The sequence below is a fragment of the Python bivittatus genome, unplaced genomic scaffold, assembly GCF_059951505.1.
Source record: "Python bivittatus isolate LINGU-HERP-01145 unplaced genomic scaffold, Pbiv_v1 ctg000480_np1212, whole genome shotgun sequence".
Classification (NCBI taxonomy): Eukaryota; Metazoa; Chordata; class Lepidosauria; order Squamata; family Pythonidae; genus Python; species Python bivittatus.
In genome coordinates, this window is record NW_028277075.1 from 25227235 (window position 1) to 25250919 (window position 23685).

The window sequence follows — 23685 nt, forward strand, 5'->3', positions numbered from 1 at the left end:
CCAAGCATCTCCATGATCTATCAGATTGCCATCTTTATTTTAAAAAAGACAAATATGGTCTGACATGAGTTATTCTTGCTCCACCCACAAGACTTTTTTTAGCCCTCCAACAAGAAATAGGAAAAGGTATGTACCGAGTGCCCACAGATCATCTGCGGGATTCTTTATGTCCCCAACCTGTTCTGCCCGAATCTCCTGGTTTTCTTACCATTGCTTGCTGCTCTCCTATTCAACTTTCTCTTGCACTTTCTGATAATCCCCATTCCAAATCTTGGGTTTTTTGTAAATACTTTCAGCTTTATATTTGATTTCTGACAATTTGCCATGAGTTTTACCTTACAGCAATCCTTCTACTGTACTGTATTATAAACTACCCACTGTCATTTGGAATCACCATTAATGCCAGTGACAATTCAGTGCTATTTTTAATATAATACACTTACATCTATATGGCAAATAGAAACAGAGGATGATGTCTTATGATCCCATTGGTAACTGAATCATATAAATTAGCAGAAAGAATAAGCTTCAGGATGTAGTTATGTTCTAGGAGGTCAAGAATAACCTTTGTATTTATGTAAGATAATGGGTCACCTAATGCCCATTTGCTAACTGATGTTTGGGATCCCAAGGTTATGCATTTAATATATTTAATACCTTCTCCTGAGGTCATGGGTCCTCCATCACTGGAGGTTTTTAAGTAAAGGTTAGACAGCCATTATGAGGCTTGGGCAGGGGGTTGGGTCAGAAAATCTCTAAGATGCCCTCCAAGGATTCCTCCCTAGGATTCTATTTTCCCAGGACCAAACAGCCAACACTTGGCTATCACCAAGAGGAGATGAGGAGCAGGTCAGACCCATGGGATAGCAAGACTGGTTCACCTGCCAGGATAGGACAGAAAAGTCTCTAGGGTTTCTGGGACATGTGTTACCCTGATAGGCTTTTGTCACTACCTGGTCCCAGAGAAGACTAATCAGCTTTCTGCCCAGTCCTAAGATTATCACTGGGCAGAGTTCAGGAAGGAAGGAACCTGTACCCCAGAGATGCCTAGCAGAAGCTGCAGAGGGCTTTTCCCAGGGAATGCCCTCAGGTAGAGATCTTGGTTTCCCCTCCCTTCTTTCTGACTGACAGCCCGGAATGCCAAGTGAAAAAAACAGAGACCCGAAGTTGGCAGCCAACTAGTTCCACTGCAGAGTTGGGGGCTGCAGAGGATTTCTTGGACAAAGAGAGCAGGCGAGGAGGCAGCCGGCACCGTGCCCAGCGAGAGGGACCTTCAGCTGGCTCTGCCGCCTCTTCAGCGTCTCCCAGAGGCGTCTCCAAGCGTCTTTCCTCCTGCTCCGCTAAAGTTAAGGAGCAGCCGCAGTATATCCCGACCCGAAAGAGAGGCGGCCAGCGCAGCAGCCGGAGCCCCTTAGCCCTAAGAACGCACCTGGCTCGAGAGCCGGGCGGGCTGGCGGCGAAGGCGCTCCGCTCGCAAAACCTGGACCGGATCTCCCGTTTGGTCTGCGCAGGGGAAATCGGGACCGGTTGAAGGGGAAGCTGCAGTCCAAAGGCAGAGTCCGGTGGGTCCCCTCCGCTCTCTCCCCGCCCGGCCCCCTCCTCGGAGGGCCCAGGTCGGCTGCTCTGGGGTGGAGCGGAGGAACTTTCCGGTCGTGTGACTTCGACTGAACACGGGAGCCGGGCTGCGAGGTCTGTAATGGCAAAGGATGTCTTCGGAGCGGGAGCCAGAACCATCCGCTGGAAATAGTCCAGGAGCGGCGGCGGCGGCGGCTGCAACTGGAGATGCTAGAGAGGAGGTGAGAAGCCAAGGGCGTCTGGGGGTCTGAGGCTTTGTGTGTATGGAGTGCCAGGCGGGAGGCGGACGGAGTCGTGGAACTGAGCTGTCTGCACGTGAGGATGCGTGTACTATTACACCCATCCTCAAAAGGGCGAGTTCGAGCTCACACATATGCATGGCCAGAATTAAGGGACTAGACACACATTTGTGTATCTATGTAACTTGTATGTGGCGCTAGGAAAATTAAGTTGGGGGGGGAACCAAAACAACAAATATCACTAGGATTCTTTCAGATTAGGCCTTCATGAAACTCACACAAAAGTACTATTAAAAATATGCAGGTCAGGGAAAACAATAATAAGGATGATGGAGCCATTTTCACTTTCTTATGTAGAAATAATTGAAAACATAGTTTTGGAGACCTGTACTGGTCATCATTAGTACATGTGTGCGTGTGTGTACTCAACTTTTTCTTATGATAAGGTGGGTGTGCAAGAGAAGTTGTTATGTAAACTTCTCTTTCTTGGAGAGGCCTACCTCAGGCAGTAACCAGCCAACCAACCAGAATTTATTGTCCTGCCAGTCAAAGGTGACCAAGTTTAAAGCCATTTCCAAGGGAAGGGGAAGGCGGCCTCCATTGTTCTGACATTCTTTCCCTGGAGTAAGAATGAATACATGGTTCTGTTTGGCTCTGAAAACTAACACTTGAGTTTCCTTCTTTGCTCCAGTGAAATTTCCTCCCTACTTTATGCGCATATCCAGAGTGAAGTTTCTTTAATAAACAAGTGCTTGCTCACTCGCTGTTTTGCTGCTGTTTGAGTGACATTTATTATCATTGGATTTCCAAACTAAAATGTGCTGATCTAGTAGACGGACCATAACCAATCTGTTTTCCACCTGGGTCCACAAAACATACTGCAGATATATTTGTCTGATTAACTGCTAACCATAACAACAATGTGGTGGCGCAGCGGCTTAATGACGCTGAAAATTGCCGGCCAGAAATGGTCGACACTTCAGCGGTTCGAGCCCAGCTTCGCGCAGCAGAGTGAGCTCCTGCTTCCTCCCCAACTCCTGTCAACCCAACAGTTCAAAAACTTACGTGAGTAGATAAATGGGTACTCTCAGTCCGGTGGGAGGAAAAATGCTGGCGGCGCCTTGCAAAAAGGAGTCAGGAGCAGTTGCCTGTAGCGCGGAAGCCGCTCATGCCTGAAAAAGGCGCGAAGCAATGGAAACCCCGCCTCCTGCACTCGCCAGCTGGGCTCTCCTCTAGGAAGGAGGCACTGGCAAACCACTTCCGAAACACCTTGCCTTGAAAACTGCAAGGACTTGTCCAGGCAGTCACTGCAGAATCGGTAACAATTGAGTGAGGATAAAAAAATAAATAAATAACAAAATGCCAATAGAGTCAACTTGTTAATTATTTTGTAAGAATAAATTTGACTTAGTAAATTCAAAAGCCTGCATTTTACACAAGGCACAGAATAACAAATAAAAAAATAATGCTGCTGAATCAAATCAAGGGCTTATCTAGCATAACATAGTGATTCCTCAGCAGCCAAACAGAGAACCCTGCCAAGCCCTTAAGTTGGACATGAGCACAACAGCATTATCCCACTACATTCATTTTTCATGTGTTAATGTATTCCATGATTTTTCTCCAGGAGCTTAAGCCAGCATACTTTCCCTTACGCTCCCAATAATTATTATTGAGAAGCATATTTTTCTAATGCTATAGTAATACATAGTCATCATTTTAGTAGCCGTAGACAAATTGGCCTAATTTTAAAGTTGGTAGACCCCAATTTTTGGGGGGTATTGGAATAGTTGAATAGAGTTTTCTTTCATTTGTTCCAAATTTCCCAACATCAGCTTACTTGAAAGATCCCTCATTCTAATATCCCAACTGTAGTTGAACACATTGTGGTTGAATTGCTATGATTTTGAAAATATTATTTTCCTAATAATATTCTAATGATTCCCAAATAACATTTGTCTTTTTCACAGTAGCTTTACAATGGGTCAATATTTTAATCACATTTTGTAACATCACTTTGCTAGGTAGTCACTGACAATTCTGGAGAGAGAGACAGAGATATAAATGAACTTTCCCCCTCCTTTGATGATTGCTTACACTGAATTACATTTGCCATTTCAATCCTTATTCCTGTGATTTCTTGTAATTCTTGAAAAATATTTGTACCTTTTTTTTTTTTTTTTTGCTTTGGCCATTTAAGTAATAAGTTGATCCCCTACCTGAATTATCCAGATAATTTATAAACAAGTTTAAAAACATTGGTCTCAATACAAATCCTTGTGGAACCTCCCTGTTGTTGTTATTGTTATCCTGTGTGTGTGTGTGTCTGTTGTCAGCTCAGGGTGGTGAACATACCTAATATACTCTTTCATTGCAAAAATAACCCTTTATTCCAACACTTTCTGCTTCCTCACTAGTTCCCAGTCCATAACTTGAGATTTCCTTTAATTAGTTATCTGCTAAGGGATAAATCCACATAAACCCTTCTACTGGATCATTGGTGTCTGCCTGTTTAGTGACAGACTCAAGAGCCTCTACCAGGTTATTAAAAGCAAGATCTACCTTCACAAAAGTTGCCCTGATTTCTCTTCAGCAAGACTTGTCCTCTTTCTATTGGTTTCTAGGGAGCTTTTAATTCTCTATTATCTCCTCTGGATCTTTTTTTTTAACAGAGTTTAAATTGATCACTTTTTTATCCTTTGACAGAAAGCTAATGTTAGGAAAATATTAGATATTTTTCTCAAAAAGTCAGCAATTTTCTACCTGAGTTCTATGGTGGAAATCTCACCTTAAGGAATTGAGCCAAAGGATTGGAGAGTTATAAACTGGTTTTCATTTTATTAGAAATACTGTGATCACCCTGTTCCCAGGCAGCAAAGCTAAGGGCCCCAATGCCTTTAGTCTTAGAAAGGTTACAGAGTTATTGAATAATTAGTTTACAACTACAGATAAGAAATACTGATAGGACTAAAGGGAACCTAGGAGCATCTTCTTATCTGTTATAGAAAAGAGTTCTCAGCATACCATGATCAGCACATCAAAGGCATAAACACTTCAATTATCAGTACCTTGTTTAGACTTTACTATGATAATAGAATGACCTTCTTCACACTTCACAGTAGGGAGGTGGCAAGTTGTTGAAATTTACTATCTGTTTCCTTGAAATAATCACAATTACCAGGGCAATTACTTACAAATCAAAGTGTTTACAGGGTTAGGGAGGATGTTACGTCACTGGGAATGTATCTACCAAGAAAGATTTATTTCTGTATCAATCGTTTTAGCTGACCTTATGCTTTCACAGGTTGATGACACAGTACAGACCTGCTTCAAGGAGTCAGTTGCTATGCCTGATCTGCTTGCATTGATTATTTTACTTTTTATCCCCACACTTCTTTTAAGAACTTTTCAGAGGGACAGCATCTGGACCTGGTAAATCTATTTATTTTAAGTATATCAATAAGTCTACTGAGGTCTAATCACTACAAATTGTCTATGCTTTACAGGTTCCCTTCCTGAAAATGACATTTCAACATGGGTTTTTACCTTGTATCTTTTGCAAAAAAGGCAGGTGCAAAATATTCATTCAGTTCCTGGGCAATCTCCTCACCTCCTTTAGTACTGTTGTAATTTCCTTGTCATCTAATCACCCAAATGCCTATTTATCTGTCTTAGTATTTCTGACGTATCTAATCATGTTGTTTTTATTGCTAGTCTTAATATTATTACAAATTTGTGCTTCAGAATCTCTTTTTCTATCTTCTACTGTTAGTTTCTGTTTCTTTTGTACAAGTCTACAATCCTTTTTTTATTCATTTATTTTTTTTTATATGATTTATATGGCCACCCATCTCACACAAGTGATTCTGGGCAGCTTAAAAGATTAAAAACAAACAACCCCCCCAAACATCACTTAATAAGCACAGTTATGTTTTGGCAGGGGTGTGTTTGCTTTGTTTTAGCAGATTTGTTTTAGCAGATTCTGAAGGAAGCTTTTGGTTTTTTTCTTTCCAACACTTTTCTTGATATTTTTCATTGTCCATGCTGCTGACCTCTTGGGAACACTTTTCCTTACCTGCTCTAGCTGAGATTCTGATATTCTTTCCTAAGCATTCTGATAAGGCTTGGCTCTCTTGAATTCTCCTCTGAGCTCTCTTTTTACCAGATCCCTCATTTTAGAGAAATTGCCTGTTTTGAAGTCAAATGGCACTTTCTTGTAGCAATATTCCATTTATATTGTTATAAGCATGATCATTCTATGATAGCTCATTCCAGTTAATTCAACACCGCTATGTCTTATACTGTACGTAGAATAGTCAGACAATGTAGTTCCTTCATTATTGACTCATCCTGGTTGATACTGCAGTGTATTGTCAGTTATGCTCACTGAATGGAACTGTGACTGTTTAAATTACCCTCAGTTATTCAGACTGGGTTATTACATGGCACACTCTGTATGCACACCCATTGCACCCTCATGGAACAATCTGCCTACAGCCCCTTTCCAGACAGAATGACTCTAGATTTTTTTGGAGCTATTTTTTAGGGAAAATCCAGCTACAATAAAAACATGATAAAAAAAAGAAGCTTCTATAGAGAGAAGTTCTGCCCATAACTCTTTGGAGTTTTTAATTAAAATTAGTCATTTGTGATTGCAGCAGCATTAAATGGCTATATCCAAAGAGCCTTTTAACTTACCTCCTATGTTTTAATGCAAATGCATGTTTAGTTAATGAAAGTAAATGAGTTTAGTTAATGAAAGTAGGTAAAAGCAAGGTGGTTTAAGGTTACATGGAACCTTATTATTGAAATCTATTCTATGGGACAAGCTATCGTACATGTGATGCTGCAGATATAAAAATGGAAGTTTTAAATTAACTTAGCTTGCATCCTGTTTTCAAAATGGAGACACAGGGTAATCATTTTTCCTATAATATAAAAAGCTCAGAAATGTTGCTCATTGCTCTCAGATCAGCAGTGTCCCTACATGTAACAGTGACCTTACTCACTGAAACAGGAGAGTAAGGGGAAACAAAGAAAGTCTAGGAGATATTATAAGGCAAAACATAAAGAAAAAGGAGAGAATTGCAGTAGAGAAATAAAAGGGAAATATGGAGTCCTTGGGGTTCTCTGAGCTTGGTTCTTTTCTTGCAAACGTTTCATTACCTGGCTAGGTAATATCTTCAGTGCTAAAATGGGATGGGGTTTGCTGCAGCAAACATATGCTAATCAAGGAACTACCAGAGGAGCAAAACAGAGCCCCCACCCCCACCAGCACTGGTGAGGCAGGCCACAGCACATAAATAGAGAGCAAACCCCATCCCATTTGAGCACTGAAGATGTTACCTAGCCGGGTAATGAAACGTTTGCAAGAAAAGAACCAAGCTCAGAGAACCCCAAGGACTCCACAGTTCAACCCTGAGCTACACATATTCACTGCTAAAAGGGAAATAGTTTATAATGAGAGCCAGTTTGGTGTAGTGTTTAAGGCACCGGGCTAGAAACTGGGAGACTGTGAGTTCTAGTCCTGTCTTAGGCACAAAGCCAGCTGGGTGACCTTGGGCCAGTCTCTCTCTCTCAGCCCTAGGAAGGAGGCAAACCATTTGCCAAGAAAATCTTGCCAAATAAACTGAAGGGAATTGTCCAGGCAATCACCAGGAGTCAAGACTGACTTGAAGGCACCCAGAAGAGCCTCTATTAGGATCAAGTAAGTTAATATAAAGATAGTTATTATAAACTCTGTGGATTTTTGAAAAGAAAATTATTATGTTAAAGTACTTATCAGAAGAAAAGTATAATTGGTTACAACATTATTGCAAAATAATATAACTTCAATAATAATAATAATAATAATAGCCTGAAAAATTGTTATAATTGATTACTTGTCAGCTATTTTCAGTAGAATCGAATAATAACTTTTGAGCTGAGCATAAAGAACAGCTGAATTCTGAAGTTCCTTACTCCTGCCAATAATTGAAACTAGGATAAATGCCCAGTGATAAAAGTGGGAAAGGTTAAATCCACCTTTCTCAAAACTAATTATAATTTGTGCAATGAAATTCTTGCAGGACATCCATGCCAAAGAAATATATTTAATGTCCTGTAAATTGGAGTAAAATGATATGATGAAATAATCATAAGGCTTCTCAAGATGCAAACTCATTTTAATCAAATTTATCTTACTGAAAAGAATTAAAGATCACCTGCCTATATGTTTTTTTTTTTTTCATTTGCATCAAAAGAGAGGATAAGTGAAAACTATAAACTGAGAAAGCTTACTGGAAGTTTTTATACTAAGATAAAGAATGAAGTCAGAACATAACCTAAAGCTCCAATCTGTATAGTTTCTAGATTACTATGACTCTATCTTATAAACAGATTAGAACTAGAAATGCCTGTTTTATCTAAAAAACAAAATATCACCTACTGTACATTAAAGTCTTATGCTCTGCCTCATCCTGTAATTCTATTAATGTTTTCAGAAGTTCTAAATATGCAGGCCAGATATTATAAGGTTGAAAGAAGATATTCTTGGAATGTACTCAAAATAAATTTAACTGAAGAAAGAGCACACTATTAATAATTATCCACTATTTAGAGTTTGAATAAATCATACCAGTTAAAATATAAAACATTGGGGAAGCCTAAAATTAGTCAAACAGCATCTCAGAAGCTTCCAAGAAACAATATCAGAAGGTTCCTTAGTATCCAGAGAAATTACACCTGATCAGTTTTGATGATCATGAGTTAAAATAAAAACATCAATTAAAAATCTGGTATTGTCAGAACTTCAATACTCCTGTGTGAATCCAGCCAGGGTTAGATGTAGATAGTTGGAAACACAGGCTGTAATCTATGGGCCAAAGTAACTATTAAAATTTTAGGGCATTGATCTGTATTCGAAACATATTATGGAATCCTTTCCTTACCTGGTTTGGGAATGACTGTTACAACTGCCTCATTAAAATTAAAAGGTTGTCTTGAAAAGGTTTTGAAAAAGGTCTTGAAAAAACTTATATACTTTTTACTGTCTGTCTGTCTACCTACCTAGCTATCTACCTACAGCCAGGACTCTTCCCTGAGCGTGCATAGTTTAATTGTAGCAACAATTTTTGAAGCAAGAGATGAAATAAAATTAGTAACCTGATTTAGTGATAAATATGGTGAACTCATTTTCTCTAAAAAGAATCTCTTTCATTTTCTGTTGAAGAAGGATATGTCTTATACAATTGAGAATATAATTATTTAAAAAGTATGAATTAAAGCATCTGGAATCTGTAGGTGCATTCCCATTTGTGTCCTGAATAGATGGTACAATATTAGGTTGCTTAATTTATTTAAAACTGAAGGCCAATCGTTTTTTAGACTTCTTTTCTCCAATATCTTTGCCTGATACAATGTAATAAACATTCCGTTTTAGAAGTTTAACGTTTGTTAAGTTCATAATTAGCAGAAACCAAAGATCTACATCAGTCAAGAGATGGATGGGATGTGTAAAGAGGTAATCATTCTTTCTCTTTCAAAATTTTGTTTTTAGCCAATTGTTGCTTTTATTTGTATGAATCATGTGTGATGATTTGATCTTGATAAATGCTTCAGCAATGTCATGTACTAAAAACAATGATGTAACTGAGTCCCTATTAATTAAAAAAACTTTCTGACATTTCTTGTTCCATTTGCTTAATAAAATTTTTATTATTCAGCAAAAATGCAGTCAATGACAAAGAATGTTTTTATATTTTTATGAAATAAAGCAATTCATCTCACTGGAGTATGGTTTGAAACTGTAATAGAGTTTATATATGCTTTACGTTTAGGTAACTAAGAATGAGATTTCAGGAAATAATGTAGTAAATTCACTGTGATTGATTTTATGCTCTCTCCATGGAGTTTGTATATTTTAAAATTTTTGATAATATTTTTATTTTAATAATTACTTTTTATCTTTTATAATGATTGCTTTTTATCTATTTACTGTTTTATTTAATTGTTGTATGCTGCCCGGAGTTGCTTTGTGTGAGATGGGCGGCTATATAAATGTGACAAATGAATAAATAAATATTATGTGTAGAAGAAAGAAAAATATATTTCTGTTGGGAAGGATTAATAGGATGCCAAAGATCCATGAAACAAAATGCATACTTATTTTTGGACAAATATTTTGAACCCAAGAATGTGAGCCCCCAACAATATCTAGATGATAATCTTCAGGCAAAGTCAACAGTTCCCAAATTAAACCATTCATAATGGTAACTAGCTGCTCTTGTTAGAATTCTAGTAACACATCAGTTGAACTAGTAAGAGTGAGATTCCAGAAATGTTATTTTGTCCTGAAGCATGTTAACAGCCTTTAATAATTCAATCTATTATCAAAGTCCTGGAAATGTGGCAAATGGAACTGGCCATCCTAGCCTTACATCATTCTTCCTGTACTTCAAATCAGCAATGCCAAAGAGTCAAAATGGTGTATAGTATACCAATCAAGTTTGCAAACAAATTTAGGTGAATTCACTTGCTTGCAGAGATGCAGAGGTCCAATGTAGCATAGTCAGACTTGGAACAGGGAGACCATTGCTCAAGTTTCCACTCAACCATGGTGGTCACTGGGTAACTTTAGTGAGTCCCTCCTTGCAATATGGGAGAGCCCCATGGATATTGCCTTGAATTCTGAATGAATATTAAGTGAATGACTAGATCAATATCTAAACATCTGAAAAAAAACTTTTATAAGGGTGAGGCTGCTTTCAAAGATTTTGTTGTTGTTGTTGTTTCCATGTTCTCCTTTATCTTAGATATGTAATATTTATTATTAGAAGTACATCATTTAGGGAACAAGGAGAAGTCACCTTCATCTTTCCAGCCACATGTTATTTGTCTCAGATGCAGTTGTCTTTGGCTCTTTCAATGACTAGTATGGGCTTACAACACAATTAAATGGTCCTAAGAATTAGGTATGCATGCCAAATGAATAAAACCCATTCTTTTAAAATGCAAAATTAAAAAGCAATAGTGTGTAATTACTGCAGAGTTAAAATAGAAAATTATCACAGCTTAAAGCACGCTGTTTCTCAAGCTAGCTTTGAATACATCCAAGAACAAATAATAGAGCCATACTGAATCCCATGCTCTTTAACCCACTATTGTGGCCTTTCCCATCTGAAGTCTGAAAATGGTGTTCCTATATATTGCAGGCAATTGTGACTTCTCCAGGACAAGAACCAGGGCTGATCCATGTCTTGTGGAAGAAGTACATGGACAGCGTTTTCTTTTACCTCCGCTCTGCTAATAATGGCAAGATCGTGATTGCATTTTCCTAGCTGTGCCGTCCTGAGTGGCTATTTCTGGACAAGGACTGATTTCATTTTTTCCCCTGATTACAGTGCTTGTAAATTGTTCCTTCTAATTTTTGTTTTATTTTCTTTCTATGATTGTTTGGTATCTGTCTGCACTGAAGTATTTGTCTTTTGCTGACCTGTTAGATTATGCGAAATCTTCCAGTACAGAACTGAAAATTAATGGTCTTTGATAATTACTCAAGGAAGCTGTGTTTTAATAATCCTCAGCATGCATATAACTGATTTCCAATAAGCACCATATACATCCTTAAAGGTAGACCATTGTACTTAGTTCCAAATATAGAAGGAGATAGTGGTTAAATTCACATATTGTGCTCAGCCCAAATATAGCTTATTGGGTTTTGATATAGTATGTTATAAAAGTATAACTATTGTGGTTTATAAATCATTGTTTTATATTAACGTAGATAATTGTGGTTTACTCAATACAACATGCTTAAACAAATCATGACTTAATGCAATGTGTGAATCAAGGCAATGGTTTGCCTAAGGCCACGTCATTTTGCCTAAAACCTTAATCTCATTTATGTGATCGTACGCCTCAAATAACTCCATTGGTCTTAATTCTAAGGTAACTCGTATAAAACTAATGTAGGCCATGATCAGCAACAGAATAAGATTAACTTAAATCCCATTGATTGCACTGGATTTAAGGGATCTAATTTACTTTCTAGTCAAGCAGCATGACTGCAGTCCCCAGAGGAAGCTGGTCCAGGTTTTGGGATGTCTCCTGGACTCACTGGGTCTTCCTGAAACAGCAGGGCAGCGCATGGCCAAAAGAGTCTTTGTCCAGCTATGGCTGGTACACCAGATGTGGCCATTTCTGTAACTGTCACTCATGTCCTCATCATCTCATGACTGGATTACAGTATTGTAATGTGCTTTACTTGGGACACTTTGTCTTTGAAAGCTACTCAGATACTGTGAACGGTCCAAATGCAGATTGGCCAGTCACAGTTCAGCAGGAATAGGCCCATTTCATGAGAGCTGCAAAGGTTTTCAGATACAATTCAAAGTGTTGGCTATTATTTATAGATCTCTTCATGTCTTGGGGCTTCAGTTTTTATGGACTACTTTCTCCAAGGAGAATCTTCCCATCCTATGTATTCTGTACAGAAAGATACACTTGTGTTTCCCTCTCCCCAAAGGTTTGGGTGTCAGCAGTGGAAAGTTTTCTTCGTGGCTGCTCAATCCTACAGTGTTCTCTTCCTCCCCAAAGTATTAGAATAGCTCCTTCCTCAGTTAAATAGCTCCTTCTTTCATAAAGCCTGGGAAGGATACACGATAGGGATGCTGATTGTATATGATCCCTCATTATTGTAGTTATTATGCTTTGAGGTGATTACGCAGCTTTTATTATTTTATTTTATTTTGGATGTTGTTTTATTATTTTATAGTTGTACTGTTTTGATGATGCTTTTACTGTTGTGAACTGGCCAGAGTCTTACAAAGTGGGAGGTGCACAAAGAATGTCAAAGAAAATAAATATATATTGGGTTTGCCAAACGTGCAATCATTTGTTTCTCTATCAACAGTTTCATATATAGATGACTGAATTCTTACTGGCTTGTAAGGAAGGAATTAAGTAGCCGAGACCCGTGCCAGGAATGCAGCCAGTATCTTTAAAAGTATCATTCTTTGTTCCTATTCTCCTGTTTACTTCTCCCAAAAACTAGATGGGTTGCTGTTAAGGAACCTAATTCTGCTGCAATAATCTGATGTACTGACCAAATTAGGACCTAAAAGCTGAGTTTGTGGTCTTTTACAAAGGTTATACAAAGGGGGGGAGGGGGAGGTTGTCGCTGAATATTCCATTTTCTTATTCTATCCTCCCAACAACCTTATGTGATGTATTAAGTTGAGAGAGAACTCTGTAGTCCAAGCCAGCCAGTTCATTTCATAACACAACTTTGAACCCAGAGTTCCCAGTCTGCATCCATCATTGCATCTGCTGCAACACATTAATTTTTGCAAGAAAGCAGCCTGTCTACTGGTGTGAAGTAGAATCAGATGCTCTCCAAAGAGTTAAAGAAGCAAAACAAAAAAGAAGTCCTGTTCTGAAGAAAAGAGGTGGGAGGAAGACAGACACAGAGTTGGATGGGAATAAATAAACGCATCTTTATTTATCAATTTTCAAAGTAAGGTACAGAATGTGTGTGCAGCCTTCCTATCTGAGATCCAAGGCAGGAACATTTCAGCATTGTGGAAGCTTACAGAAAATGTTGTCACCTGATGATGAAAAAGTTGTCTAATGGCAAAGTATTAGTTCCATTTCAAGGATTGTGTTTAGTTAAGGACTAAAGCCACTACTTTATATCTTTTTTCTTTCTTTTCTATTTTTCTTTTACTTTTTTTTCCTTTCTTGCACTTTTAGCTTTCTCTTTGATTTCTTTCTTTTCTTGTTCTTACTTTATATTAGTTTGTATTCGTTTTTATCTTCCTTTTAAACGTTTTTTAATAAAATTATATTTTTTTAAAAAGGATTGTGTTTAGTTAAGGACGTTGCTCTTTGAAAGAATTCAGCCCTATGGGAAAGATTCTATCCACACAGAACTGAATTTTAATTACAAGAGTTCTTTTTCCCAGTAACCTTTCTTTAGATCCAAGGAAACTTTTCCTTTAGATGTCATACTGTGCTGTTTTCTACAGACTTTGTGTGCAGTTCTGATTCACCTTTGTTACTTTGGGGGAATCTTTTCCTCCCCCTAACACCCCCCAATTATTTATACATGTTTTTGTGCCTACTTAGTATAGTTTTCTGTCTCGTTTTATCCATACACACTTTCTGGGATCATCACATATTCCAAAGCGTGGTCCCACAAGAAAAACCTTGCTGGGAAAAACTGCCCCTCAAACAGCTGAAATCAACAACCTTACTTTGAACAGTTTCATGCTGGTCCTCCCAGACTCCATTTGTTTTATTTCACCCCCTCCACAACACACCTACAAAGGAGGAAGACCTTTTGGTCATGCTTGTTTGATCCCCATTTTACCAATGGAAAATTTTTCTTCCTATTGCTGGGAATATGATCTTTCTTGCAGCCAATTAACAGCCAAGGGAACTTGATAAGAATAGAAGTGATAAAGTAACCAACTGCCTTCAATCTTTAGTTGAGGGCTGGCAATACCTTTTGTACCCAGGACTTCAGAACATCATTATATGCTTGTGCAATGAGACTAAGAGTGGAACAAAAAGGCTTATGAGCAATGAGTGAACCTAGCTATTTTTTTTTAGTAAAGTTCTAATGCATGCAACATGAGAGATGAGCCATAAATGAGTTCTTCTGGGAGTTTATTTATATGAACCAATGGTCAGAAGGGAAAGTGACGGTGGAGAACTTTTTGTGTTTTTTCATAAGCTGCACAAAGCTGAACAACAAATCAGTTCTGCTGATCTTACTCAATTCTCTTTTAAAAGGCTCCCCTTTTACCTGGGAATAAGCCTCATGAATTCAACTGGACTCATCTAAATTGGCACAGATATGTTTGTGTGTGTGCCTTCAAGTCAGTGTTGACTTCTGGCATCTGCCTGGATAAGTCCACACAGTTTTCTGAGCAACATTTTTGGAAGTGGTTTGCCCTTGCCTTCTTCCTAAGGCTGAGAGTAAGTGGCTGAAGATCACTCAGCTTTGTGCCTAAGGCAGGGCTAGAACTCACAGTCTCCTGGTTTCTAGCCTGATTTCATAACTAGTACACCAGACTGGCTCCCACATATATGATTGCACTATGCAAATGGCACTTTAGTCAAACATTTTAAAGGGGAAATAGCTTGTTTTTAAGATGGTTTTACATTGGTTAAAAGAAAAAAAGATGGAATGGAATAACCTGCTGCTGTGTTATTTGTGTGAAGGGTTTATTGCTTAATTTTCTGTAAAAGAGGCTGTGGTCATATTCATGCTTACCTGGAAGTTAGCTGCCCTGAGTCTGGAAGTGTATATAACTGAAGTGATGACCTTGTTTCCTTCTGAGCAAGCATGAAGAAGAAAGTTATAGGGAGGGACTCTGTCTATTTCACGTTGGCTCCATGAGGACCTCCAGGCCTTTCCAAGTGTTGGATTAGAGAAAAGGCTCTCTGACCCCAGAGTAATCGTAATGAAGTAAAGATACAGAAAACACTATTTGGATGTCTTGAACAGTTGGATTTAAACAAAGATTATTCCTCTAGGACAGTGTTTCTCAATCTTGACAACTTTAAGATGCGTGGACTTCAACTCCCAGAATTCTACACATCTTAAAGTTGTCAAGGTTGAAAAACACCGCTCTAGGATAAGAGAGAAAATACATGCTGGCATGGGGAAGAAGGAAAAATATATATACATTGTCTATGTGAAGCTTATCGAAATAACTATGTCCCTATTTCTGATTCTGAAAATGTGGGCATGTATGATATTTAACTTTTTTCCTAAACATGACATAGTGAGGGGTGGAAGAGGTAATCTGATGTAGGATGAATAGGAAATAATGGTGCAGAAACACAGGACATACAGTGCCACAGGACTGAGCAGAGAGAAAGTTGAACCAGATATGCAGAATGTAAAAAACAAGAACATTGTAAGGCTAAACTGCACAGGACTAATATATGTATCTCATACCACATATATAAATATTGAGGAAAATGTAATTATATGAACCTGAATCTGAACAGGATTTAAGTTCAACTGATTGTAGTTCTTAAAATGAAGCATCAGGTAAAGCACCAAGGTTTAGACAGATGGACTCTTAATAGTGTTCTGCATAAATTTTGCCCAATATCAGAAGAAAGATACAACACCAATGATATCTGACTGGGTACACAAACTTGGAGAATATGTAGCAATGACAAAATTAACAGCATACATCTGCAACAGAAGTTATGCTAAATTTAAGGCAGAATGGCTTCAGTATATGCAATGCATCAAACTGGAAGGAAAACACAAACACTGACAATATGGTTTCTAAGAGGGTCTAAATGCTTATAAATGCTGCAAATTGGTGGGAGTATAAAGAAGGGGGAAGTTATTTTTCCAAGTTGCTTTTTGATTTTTTCCCCTTTTTTCCTCTTTGGATTCCCCCCCCTTTTAATATTCATAAACAAAAATAAATATTAATATATGTTATTATACAATGTTAACATTGATATAAACCTTTTCTCCGTGTCTTTAAAGATGTATCTAAATTATGGTAGTGTTAGCAATTTCTAGTTTATACCGTACAAATGCCACTGTACCCAGCTAATATCTGTAAGACCACTTAAATATTCAGAGTTTTAGGAGCAACCATATGAGGTTAAGAAGCATTGGATATAAGTTTACTAAATGAAATTCATATGGAAGTGATTTTTCTCCCTCTTGCTGGCTTTAATTTTACTGATTTCCTTAAATATCCTAAGTAATTCTAAGTAATTCTTGCCTTGGGGCTTAATTTTGCAAATATTTCTGTTTCTGTATACAATTGTATGTATTTGTCACTTCATTTTACTTGGAGAAGCAAGTTTAGTTCTGAAGATTAACATTTAGAAGATCAGGCATTTTATAAATATAGATTAGTTCCTAGGGACAATCATATCAGATGGTAAGATTTCCCCCCCCCTTTTTTTATTGTGGGAAAGTGACTTCGTATGTAATGCACTATTAGATATACCTGAAACTCTTTCTGTTGCATTAGTTTTTACTGTGTTATCCCTATGCCTTGAAACAATTCTCTCCAAAACCGGAAGCTGGAATCAATAGCTTTGACATTTTTGCCATATGGTGTGAATGCCAGAAAAGGACACACAAAAACTACATTTATCATTTGCTTGCTTCAAATCTGTATGTATTTTCATCTTTGTTTATAAATGATGCTTTAATAAATCTTTAAGAAAATGAAAGAAAGAAAAAAAGGAGTGCTGGGCCTGCATTGCAGAGGTCTTTCATATAAATGGGTGCAACTGCTATTGTTCCTATCAAGTACTTGGTTTAAACTTCTTAACATTTTGTTTCTCATGGTCTTTGTCGTGCCATGTGACTTCTTATAAACTTAGTGATTTGGACCTGGTTTAAATACAGGTTGTAGGGTGACTAACATAAGACGCAAGAACTACAGGTAGTCCCCAGATTAAGAACGCCTGGTTTACGGACAACCCATAGTTAAGAACGGACCCTATTGTAGCAAAATTTGAGTTAAATACAGAACGATTCAAGTTAAATACACAATGGTTTGAGGTAATTACACAATACTACTTATACAGTATTATACAACAATAATGTTCTGGCTTATATACAAAGTCAACTTAAGGACAGACCTTGGGAATGGAACTCGTTCTTAAACTGGGGACTACCTGTAGTTCTTTTCTTTTACACTTAAAAAATCAACTAAAATGACCATTAAATTTTCGTTCAGGGCTTACTCTGGACAGTATTCAGTGCCTCGCATAAAAATAGTTCAATCGTTCAGAGGCTGTGCAGCAAGCTGCAAAGTATCTTTAGCTGTGTCCTTTCAGTCATGTTACTGCCTCTCAGGATCAATTTTACCAAATTGTAGGGCCAGACTTGGTAATAATTTTTAGGAGTACAGTCTCTCCATTTTATTCTAGAGCTCACTTGAGTTGACACCATTCAACAGCTATTTCAGTCTTTCATATTAGTTAGGATTTTCTTGCATTTTCAGGATAAGCTTAGTTGGTTTATTGGTTGGATGGCTGATTGGTTTTAAAAGCTTAATCAGGAGTTGGTAGCAAAAAGAATAATATAGAAGGATTAAGGAGTCATAATTATGCATAATACATTCCAGCTCAAGTATCAGGTACAGATCTGCTTGTTTCTGGTCCCAGCACCATCTCTTTGGTGAAAATTTTGAAACACTATAAATGATTGGTGGTCAGTTATGTAATTAATCCAGTGCTTTCATATTTATAAATGGCAAATTAATGCACAGCTAAGCTTATGTAGGTTGGAAAGAACAACTGCTTAACTGAGTATGAGTTGTCCTTTAAATTAATTAAATCATAGTTATCAGATTCTCTGTTCTGTTGTCAACTTGGCAAGCTGTGTTTCAAAAATTCCAGTTCTGAATCTGCAAATACTGGAGTGATGGTTAATTTAAACTATCTTCCTAAACAAAGTAGCACAACAAAATGTTTCACACCATATGAAAGACTCGAGCCATGAGTAATTTATTGCTATCTTAATTAACTTCTAAAAAATTACTCTTGGAAAATTGTTTATAAGACTGATTTGCAAGCAATGAATTCATTTATTGCTCATTTATAATAGTTCATAACAACCTTTATGCAAATTTCTGTCCTGTTACAGATGGTGTTGTTAGATAGGGTAATTGTGGTAATTGTACTATGTTCTGCTAACAATGGCAATAACTGCTATAATAGAAACTAGTGTGCTGACTAGGGCCACGGTGGAAAAGCATTTTATTCTTTGAAAAACCAACGGAATTTTAAATATTAATAGTAGCTTCATTATCAGGAGCAGGTTCAAGAGATAGAAAATTACCCAGCTGTATTTCAAGCTTGCAGCCAGGTTGAATCAATGACATTCGTATATAGTATTTTAGGAACATGAGAAATTCCATGTTCAGGCAGATATTAAAAACCCATGTTTTAAAAAAAAATGTGAGCAAGTTCCTGATCCAGATTCTGAATGATTTGGAGGGGGAAAAACTGTAAAGGAGTATGAAGATAGCCTTGAAGAAGGTATGCAACAGCCATTTACAAAAACATAAGCTTTGGCTGGAGAGGCAGGAGAGGTTGAGGAAGAAACCTGACTCTCTTTGGTATAAGAGGGAGAAGTCTCCAGGTCAGGCTTTCAAGATTCTCTTATTATACCCTATAACAACAAAGTAGAGTTCCAGCAATTCTTGTGGCATCTGTTCCTGACCTGGTCTTCCTTGAAGGCTTGAAGAAAAGTTAGCCAGGAGTCAAGCAGTCTGTATAAACAGAGCAATATGACAACTATTGTAGCTGATCCAGTACTTATGATCAGTTAGGATGGTGATGCCCCAACTGATAATCAATATAATCTTTTCATCCTATATTAATAACAGTGTGAGAATCTTACCCAGAAATAAAGCAGAACCAATCTGGCAAACATGTCAGGACGTTACTATATTCCAATTTCACACAATTCTGAATAAGTACAACTAGGCCCAACTAGTTGAGTGCAAAGAGAGCAGAAAGTCCATTTGGTCAGAAACCCTCAGCTCAAAGGGATCCTCCAATTTAGACACTTGGCCATTCTTCTTGTTTGTTTAAAAACTGCTCCAATTGTGGTCACTTTGGGGTGAGTGCCTTATCTTTTGTTAATTTCTTATGAGTTTATTCTATCACCCAAGAATGGGAGGAAGGTATAAAACCACTAGACATCTACCCTACTCTATACAGTCAGGAGGTTGCATTAATGAAATTATTTTACTTTAACATCGGGTGTGAGACCCTTCTTGCTCTCATACTCCAGGACTAGGGATAAGACATTAGGGAAGGTGCCCCAAGGAAGATATGTAGTGGCAGCAGGAATGCCTACCTGCTACCCCACCGCAGGAGATGGGCCTTGGTGTGAGGACCCAGAAGGCTTCTGGGTGAGGAGAGGAGGTTTGAAACTTCCAGCTTTCTACCATACAGGCTTAGCTGATTTCTACATACTATAATGCCCCCCCAAATCTAAGCAAGGTAAAACTAACCAAGCTTAATGTGAGCATTAAATTGAGAACCAGAGTTTCTCAGGGAAGAGATGTCAGTTGTGTAAAGAACAAACTATTTTCCAGCTTCAAGGCCAAAAAGTACAGTAAATTTACTGAAGTTTTTACTTAGGTTGATGTACCTATAATGAAAATTATATAAAAAGAAGTATGAGACTTGTATACCAAGAACTCTTCAAGTAACTCATATCAACTGCATCTGTTTTCCTAAGAATAATCATACATGATAATTTAAGAAACCACCTGAAATCTTAGCCTTAGTTAAGTGTGCTTAGTCACTTAGTTATGTGAGCTTTTTTTTTTTTTTTTTAATCTGCGCTCAGTGGTTACCAACTCTGCAGTGACTGCTTGGATGAGTCCCTGCAGTTTTCAAGGCAAGGTGTTTCAGAAGTGGTTTGCCAGTGCCTCCTTCCTAGAGCAGAGCCCAGCTGGCGAGTGCAGGAGGCGGGGTTTTCATTGCTTCGCGCCCTTTTTGGGCGCGCGCGGTTTTTCGCACTTACCAGCAACTGCTCCTGACTCCTTTTGCAAGGCGCCGCCAGCATTTTTCCTCCCACCGGAATGAGAGTCCCCATTTATCTACTCACGTGAGTTTTCGAACTGTTGGGTTGACAGGAACTGGGGAAGAAACAGGAGCTCACCCTGTTAACGCGATGGCTGGACTCGAACCGCCGAAGCGTCGACCATTTCTGGCCGGCAACTTTCAGCGTCATTAAGCCGTTGCGCCACCGCATCCCCATTATGTGAGCTTACAAATTCACTTTTTGTAGGGCATTTCTTGTTCAAATAGAGTAGCTCAGAGTAGAACTGTGGAGTCCGAGGTGCTCTCTGAGCTTGGTAGTTTGCTTGCAGATGTTTCATTACCCAACTAGGTAACATCATCAGTGCTGATGTTGAAGGGCACTGATGATGTTACCTAGTCTGGTAATGAGACGTCTGCAAGCAAACAACCAAGATCAGAGAGCACCTAGGACTCCACATTTCTTGTTCAGTGCGGTAGTTGAAAACACTGAAGGATTGGTAACATGGCACTTATGGACAGGGCTTACTCCTCATGCTGTTAAAAACTAATAAATTAATTTCATTGTAAAATAGCCAGATCTGGGGAGCTAGCAAATCTTGCATAACACTTGTGTTCTTGCACAATGCTGAACAGCTGAATGATTTTAAAACAATTTATTTGTTTATTTATTGGAGGGGACCACCTGGGACATGGTGCAGTTTTGTGTATCCTCTACCTGAAACTGCTGATGATATGTGTCCTACTTCATTCAGTCTTAAGTCTAAGACTAATATTCAGTCTTAAACATGTAAGATAAGATTGTTTACTGTATGCTTTCACAAAAAAATGCTTTCTCTCTTTTCATTTCTGTTCTTTCTTTTTTTCTCTTCTGTTGTCTGATTCTCAGCAACGACCAATCAAGCAAACTTTGAGTTCTTCACTGTGCAGAAAATCTCACTGGAAGTGTCTCCTCCTCTCACTTCTGATATATAGCTGCCTGGGGACTATAGCTTGGTGCCAACTCACTCAAGTCACTAAGCTCAGTTTTGATAGTTCTTTCAAAGGCAAGTCTATGATTTACCATGACAGTCCTTGCTCAGATGGCTATGTGTACATTCCATTAGCATTCCTTGCTATTTTTTATGTAGTCTACTTGGTGGAGTGTTGGCACTGTCGTACAAAAAGTGAACTTCAATACAAAGCTGATGTGGAAAGTGTCTATGATCGAATTGCCAGAATGAAACAGGCCACACCATGTATATGGTGGAAAGCCATAAGCTACCACTTTGTCCGACGAACAAGGCAGGTGACTCGGTATCGCAACGGTGATGCTTATACAACTACCCAGGTTTACCATGAGAGAGTCAATACCCATGTGGCCGAAGCAGAATTTGACTATTCTCATTGTGGATTCAAAGACATCTCTAAGGAACTCATGGGCCTGGAATGGTATTCCACCACAAAGTTAAAGTTCACTAAATGTTTTAGTTTTGCCAACACAGAGTCTGAGAACTCTTACTTGGCACAGAGAGCTCATTTCTTCACAGAGATAGAAGGGCTGGATGATTACATGGAGGTTAGAGAAGGCATGAAACTCAAAAATATAGACTTCAAAGAAATAATGATGGCTTACGGAGACCCAAATCATCTTCCCTGGTACATATCCCATTATGCTTTCTGGGTGGCTGCTTTGATGATGATTTCATGGCCATTGAGAGTCTTCATAGAGTATCAGACTGCACATGTACACTACCATGTGGAGAAACTTGTTGGTGTGGAGTACAGCATTCCCCCTGTGGCAGAGGAGCCCCTATACAGATACCGAATCCCTCGGGTAAGCACTCAGGACAGCGCTGAGCTCGAGTGGCACATCTGCACCAATCGCCAGGTGATTCCCAGCTACTCAGAAGCCATGCTCGCGGACCTGATCCAATCTCCCATATGCAACAGCTACTCCATTCGCAGATACAGTGAAATTACTCGTGGCTGTGAGACTTGCTATCATGCCTCTAGTACCTGCTCTGTCTTTTCACACCACAATTGCAGTGCACACTCACAGCTCTCTCTGAACACTAGCCGCTTCTCCTTATGCCAGCTTCATGGTTCTCACAGGACAGGACTCTGGAGAAGTCACAGCAGCAGCATCACTGACCGTGGTTGCCAGGATGACCAGTGGTGCTCCCATTCTAGCCAGTTGGTTATCAATGAAAACCCACCCACTTACCATGATGCTCGTTTTTTCCCAGTACTAATTGTGCATAGGCCAGAGGGTCAGGAAAGGAGGCACTTCTGTCTCCGCCATGCTTCCCATCTGGAGACCTCACTCTGAAAAGTGCATCCTGACACTCTGTTAGGAGAGTCTTAAGGGCCAAAACTGTTTGCAGTGACAGCATTATATACAATATAAACTCATTAAAGTCTCAATTGTCCATTTCTCCAAAAATTCATCCTATTCATCTAGAAATCTAAGAAAAGTCAACCCTGAATCAAAGAGTCAATAAACACAGTAGGTTAGTTAGGATGTTATCATCATATGATCGCTTCTTCGGGGATTTATGCAGTTTATAGGGTTATCCCCTTTTAATCTAAAGCTGATGGCTAGGGTAAAAGATTTTTAAGGCCATCCAGTGAACTTTGCTGAATCCAAGTCTCCTCTGAAAAGTCCCATAAACCTCTACTCCTACAGCATACGAAGGTAGTTCCTGTGTATGTTACATGGTGATAAGAGCCACATTCCTGATTTTATTATCTCATTTTAAAATACAAAAAATATTGTGTGTGATTCAGAAGACAAAATAAAAATGCTTATCCCTGAAATCATCCCACACTTTCTCTTTGCTACTTGCTTCATTTCACTATGCTCCTAAGACATCTTCTCTCTCTCTCTCATACATACGTTTGGCAATATTCATGAATCTGGCATTCACCATGCATCATATTGTGAAGAGAGTCAATGCTATAGATTGCTATAATACTAATTTATGCTAGGGTCTTTGCATGTCACATAAGTTTAAAGCAGGAGAGGAACCAAGGGGGTTTCTCTCCATCTGTTTGACCAAAAAAAAAAGCGACTTCACTTCCCACACCATGCTCAAAACAATGTAAAGTACAAAGAATATTTAGAGGTCAACCACATAATGCTCTCCAGATGTTTTTGATTACAACTCCTGTATGTTCCAGATAGCACAACCAGTGATAAAGGCTTCTGGAAGTTCATGTATGAAAACATTAGGAAGTCACTAGATTCCCTACTTCTACTCCAGCCAAATCATGATTTCTGCTAGAGTAGCTTTTACCAACCTGGTGTCCAGCAGTTATAATGAACAATAATAAGAATTCTACTCCAACA

At 38.5% G+C, this 23685-nt stretch overlaps 1 protein-coding gene across 1 annotated transcript; it reads left to right on the forward strand.

The window, feature by feature from the left end:
- Nucleotides 1-1706: 1706 nt before the first annotated feature.
- Nucleotides 1707-22665, forward strand: LOC103067563 (transmembrane protein 151B-like). Its single transcript, XM_088145061.1, has 2 exons — nt 1707-1796; nt 21244-22665. Exons 1-2 carry the CDS (start codon nt 1707-1709, stop codon nt 22663-22665), a joined length of 1512 nt encoding a protein of 503 aa, XP_088001187.1.
- The last annotated feature ends 1020 nt before the right edge of the window (nt 22666-23685 follow it).

What these genes read in the sequence shown, in the direction of transcription:
- LOC103067563 (XM_088145061.1), top strand. Translation starts at nt 1,707, where the DNA reads ATGTCTTCGGAGCGGGAGCCAGAACCATCCGCTGGAAATAGTCCAGGA. An exon ending in CTGGAGATGCTAGAGAGGAG is followed by an intron (nt 1,797 to 21,243) that starts GTGAGAAGCCAA and finishes TCTGATTCTCAG; the next exon opens with CAACGACCAATCAAGCAAAC.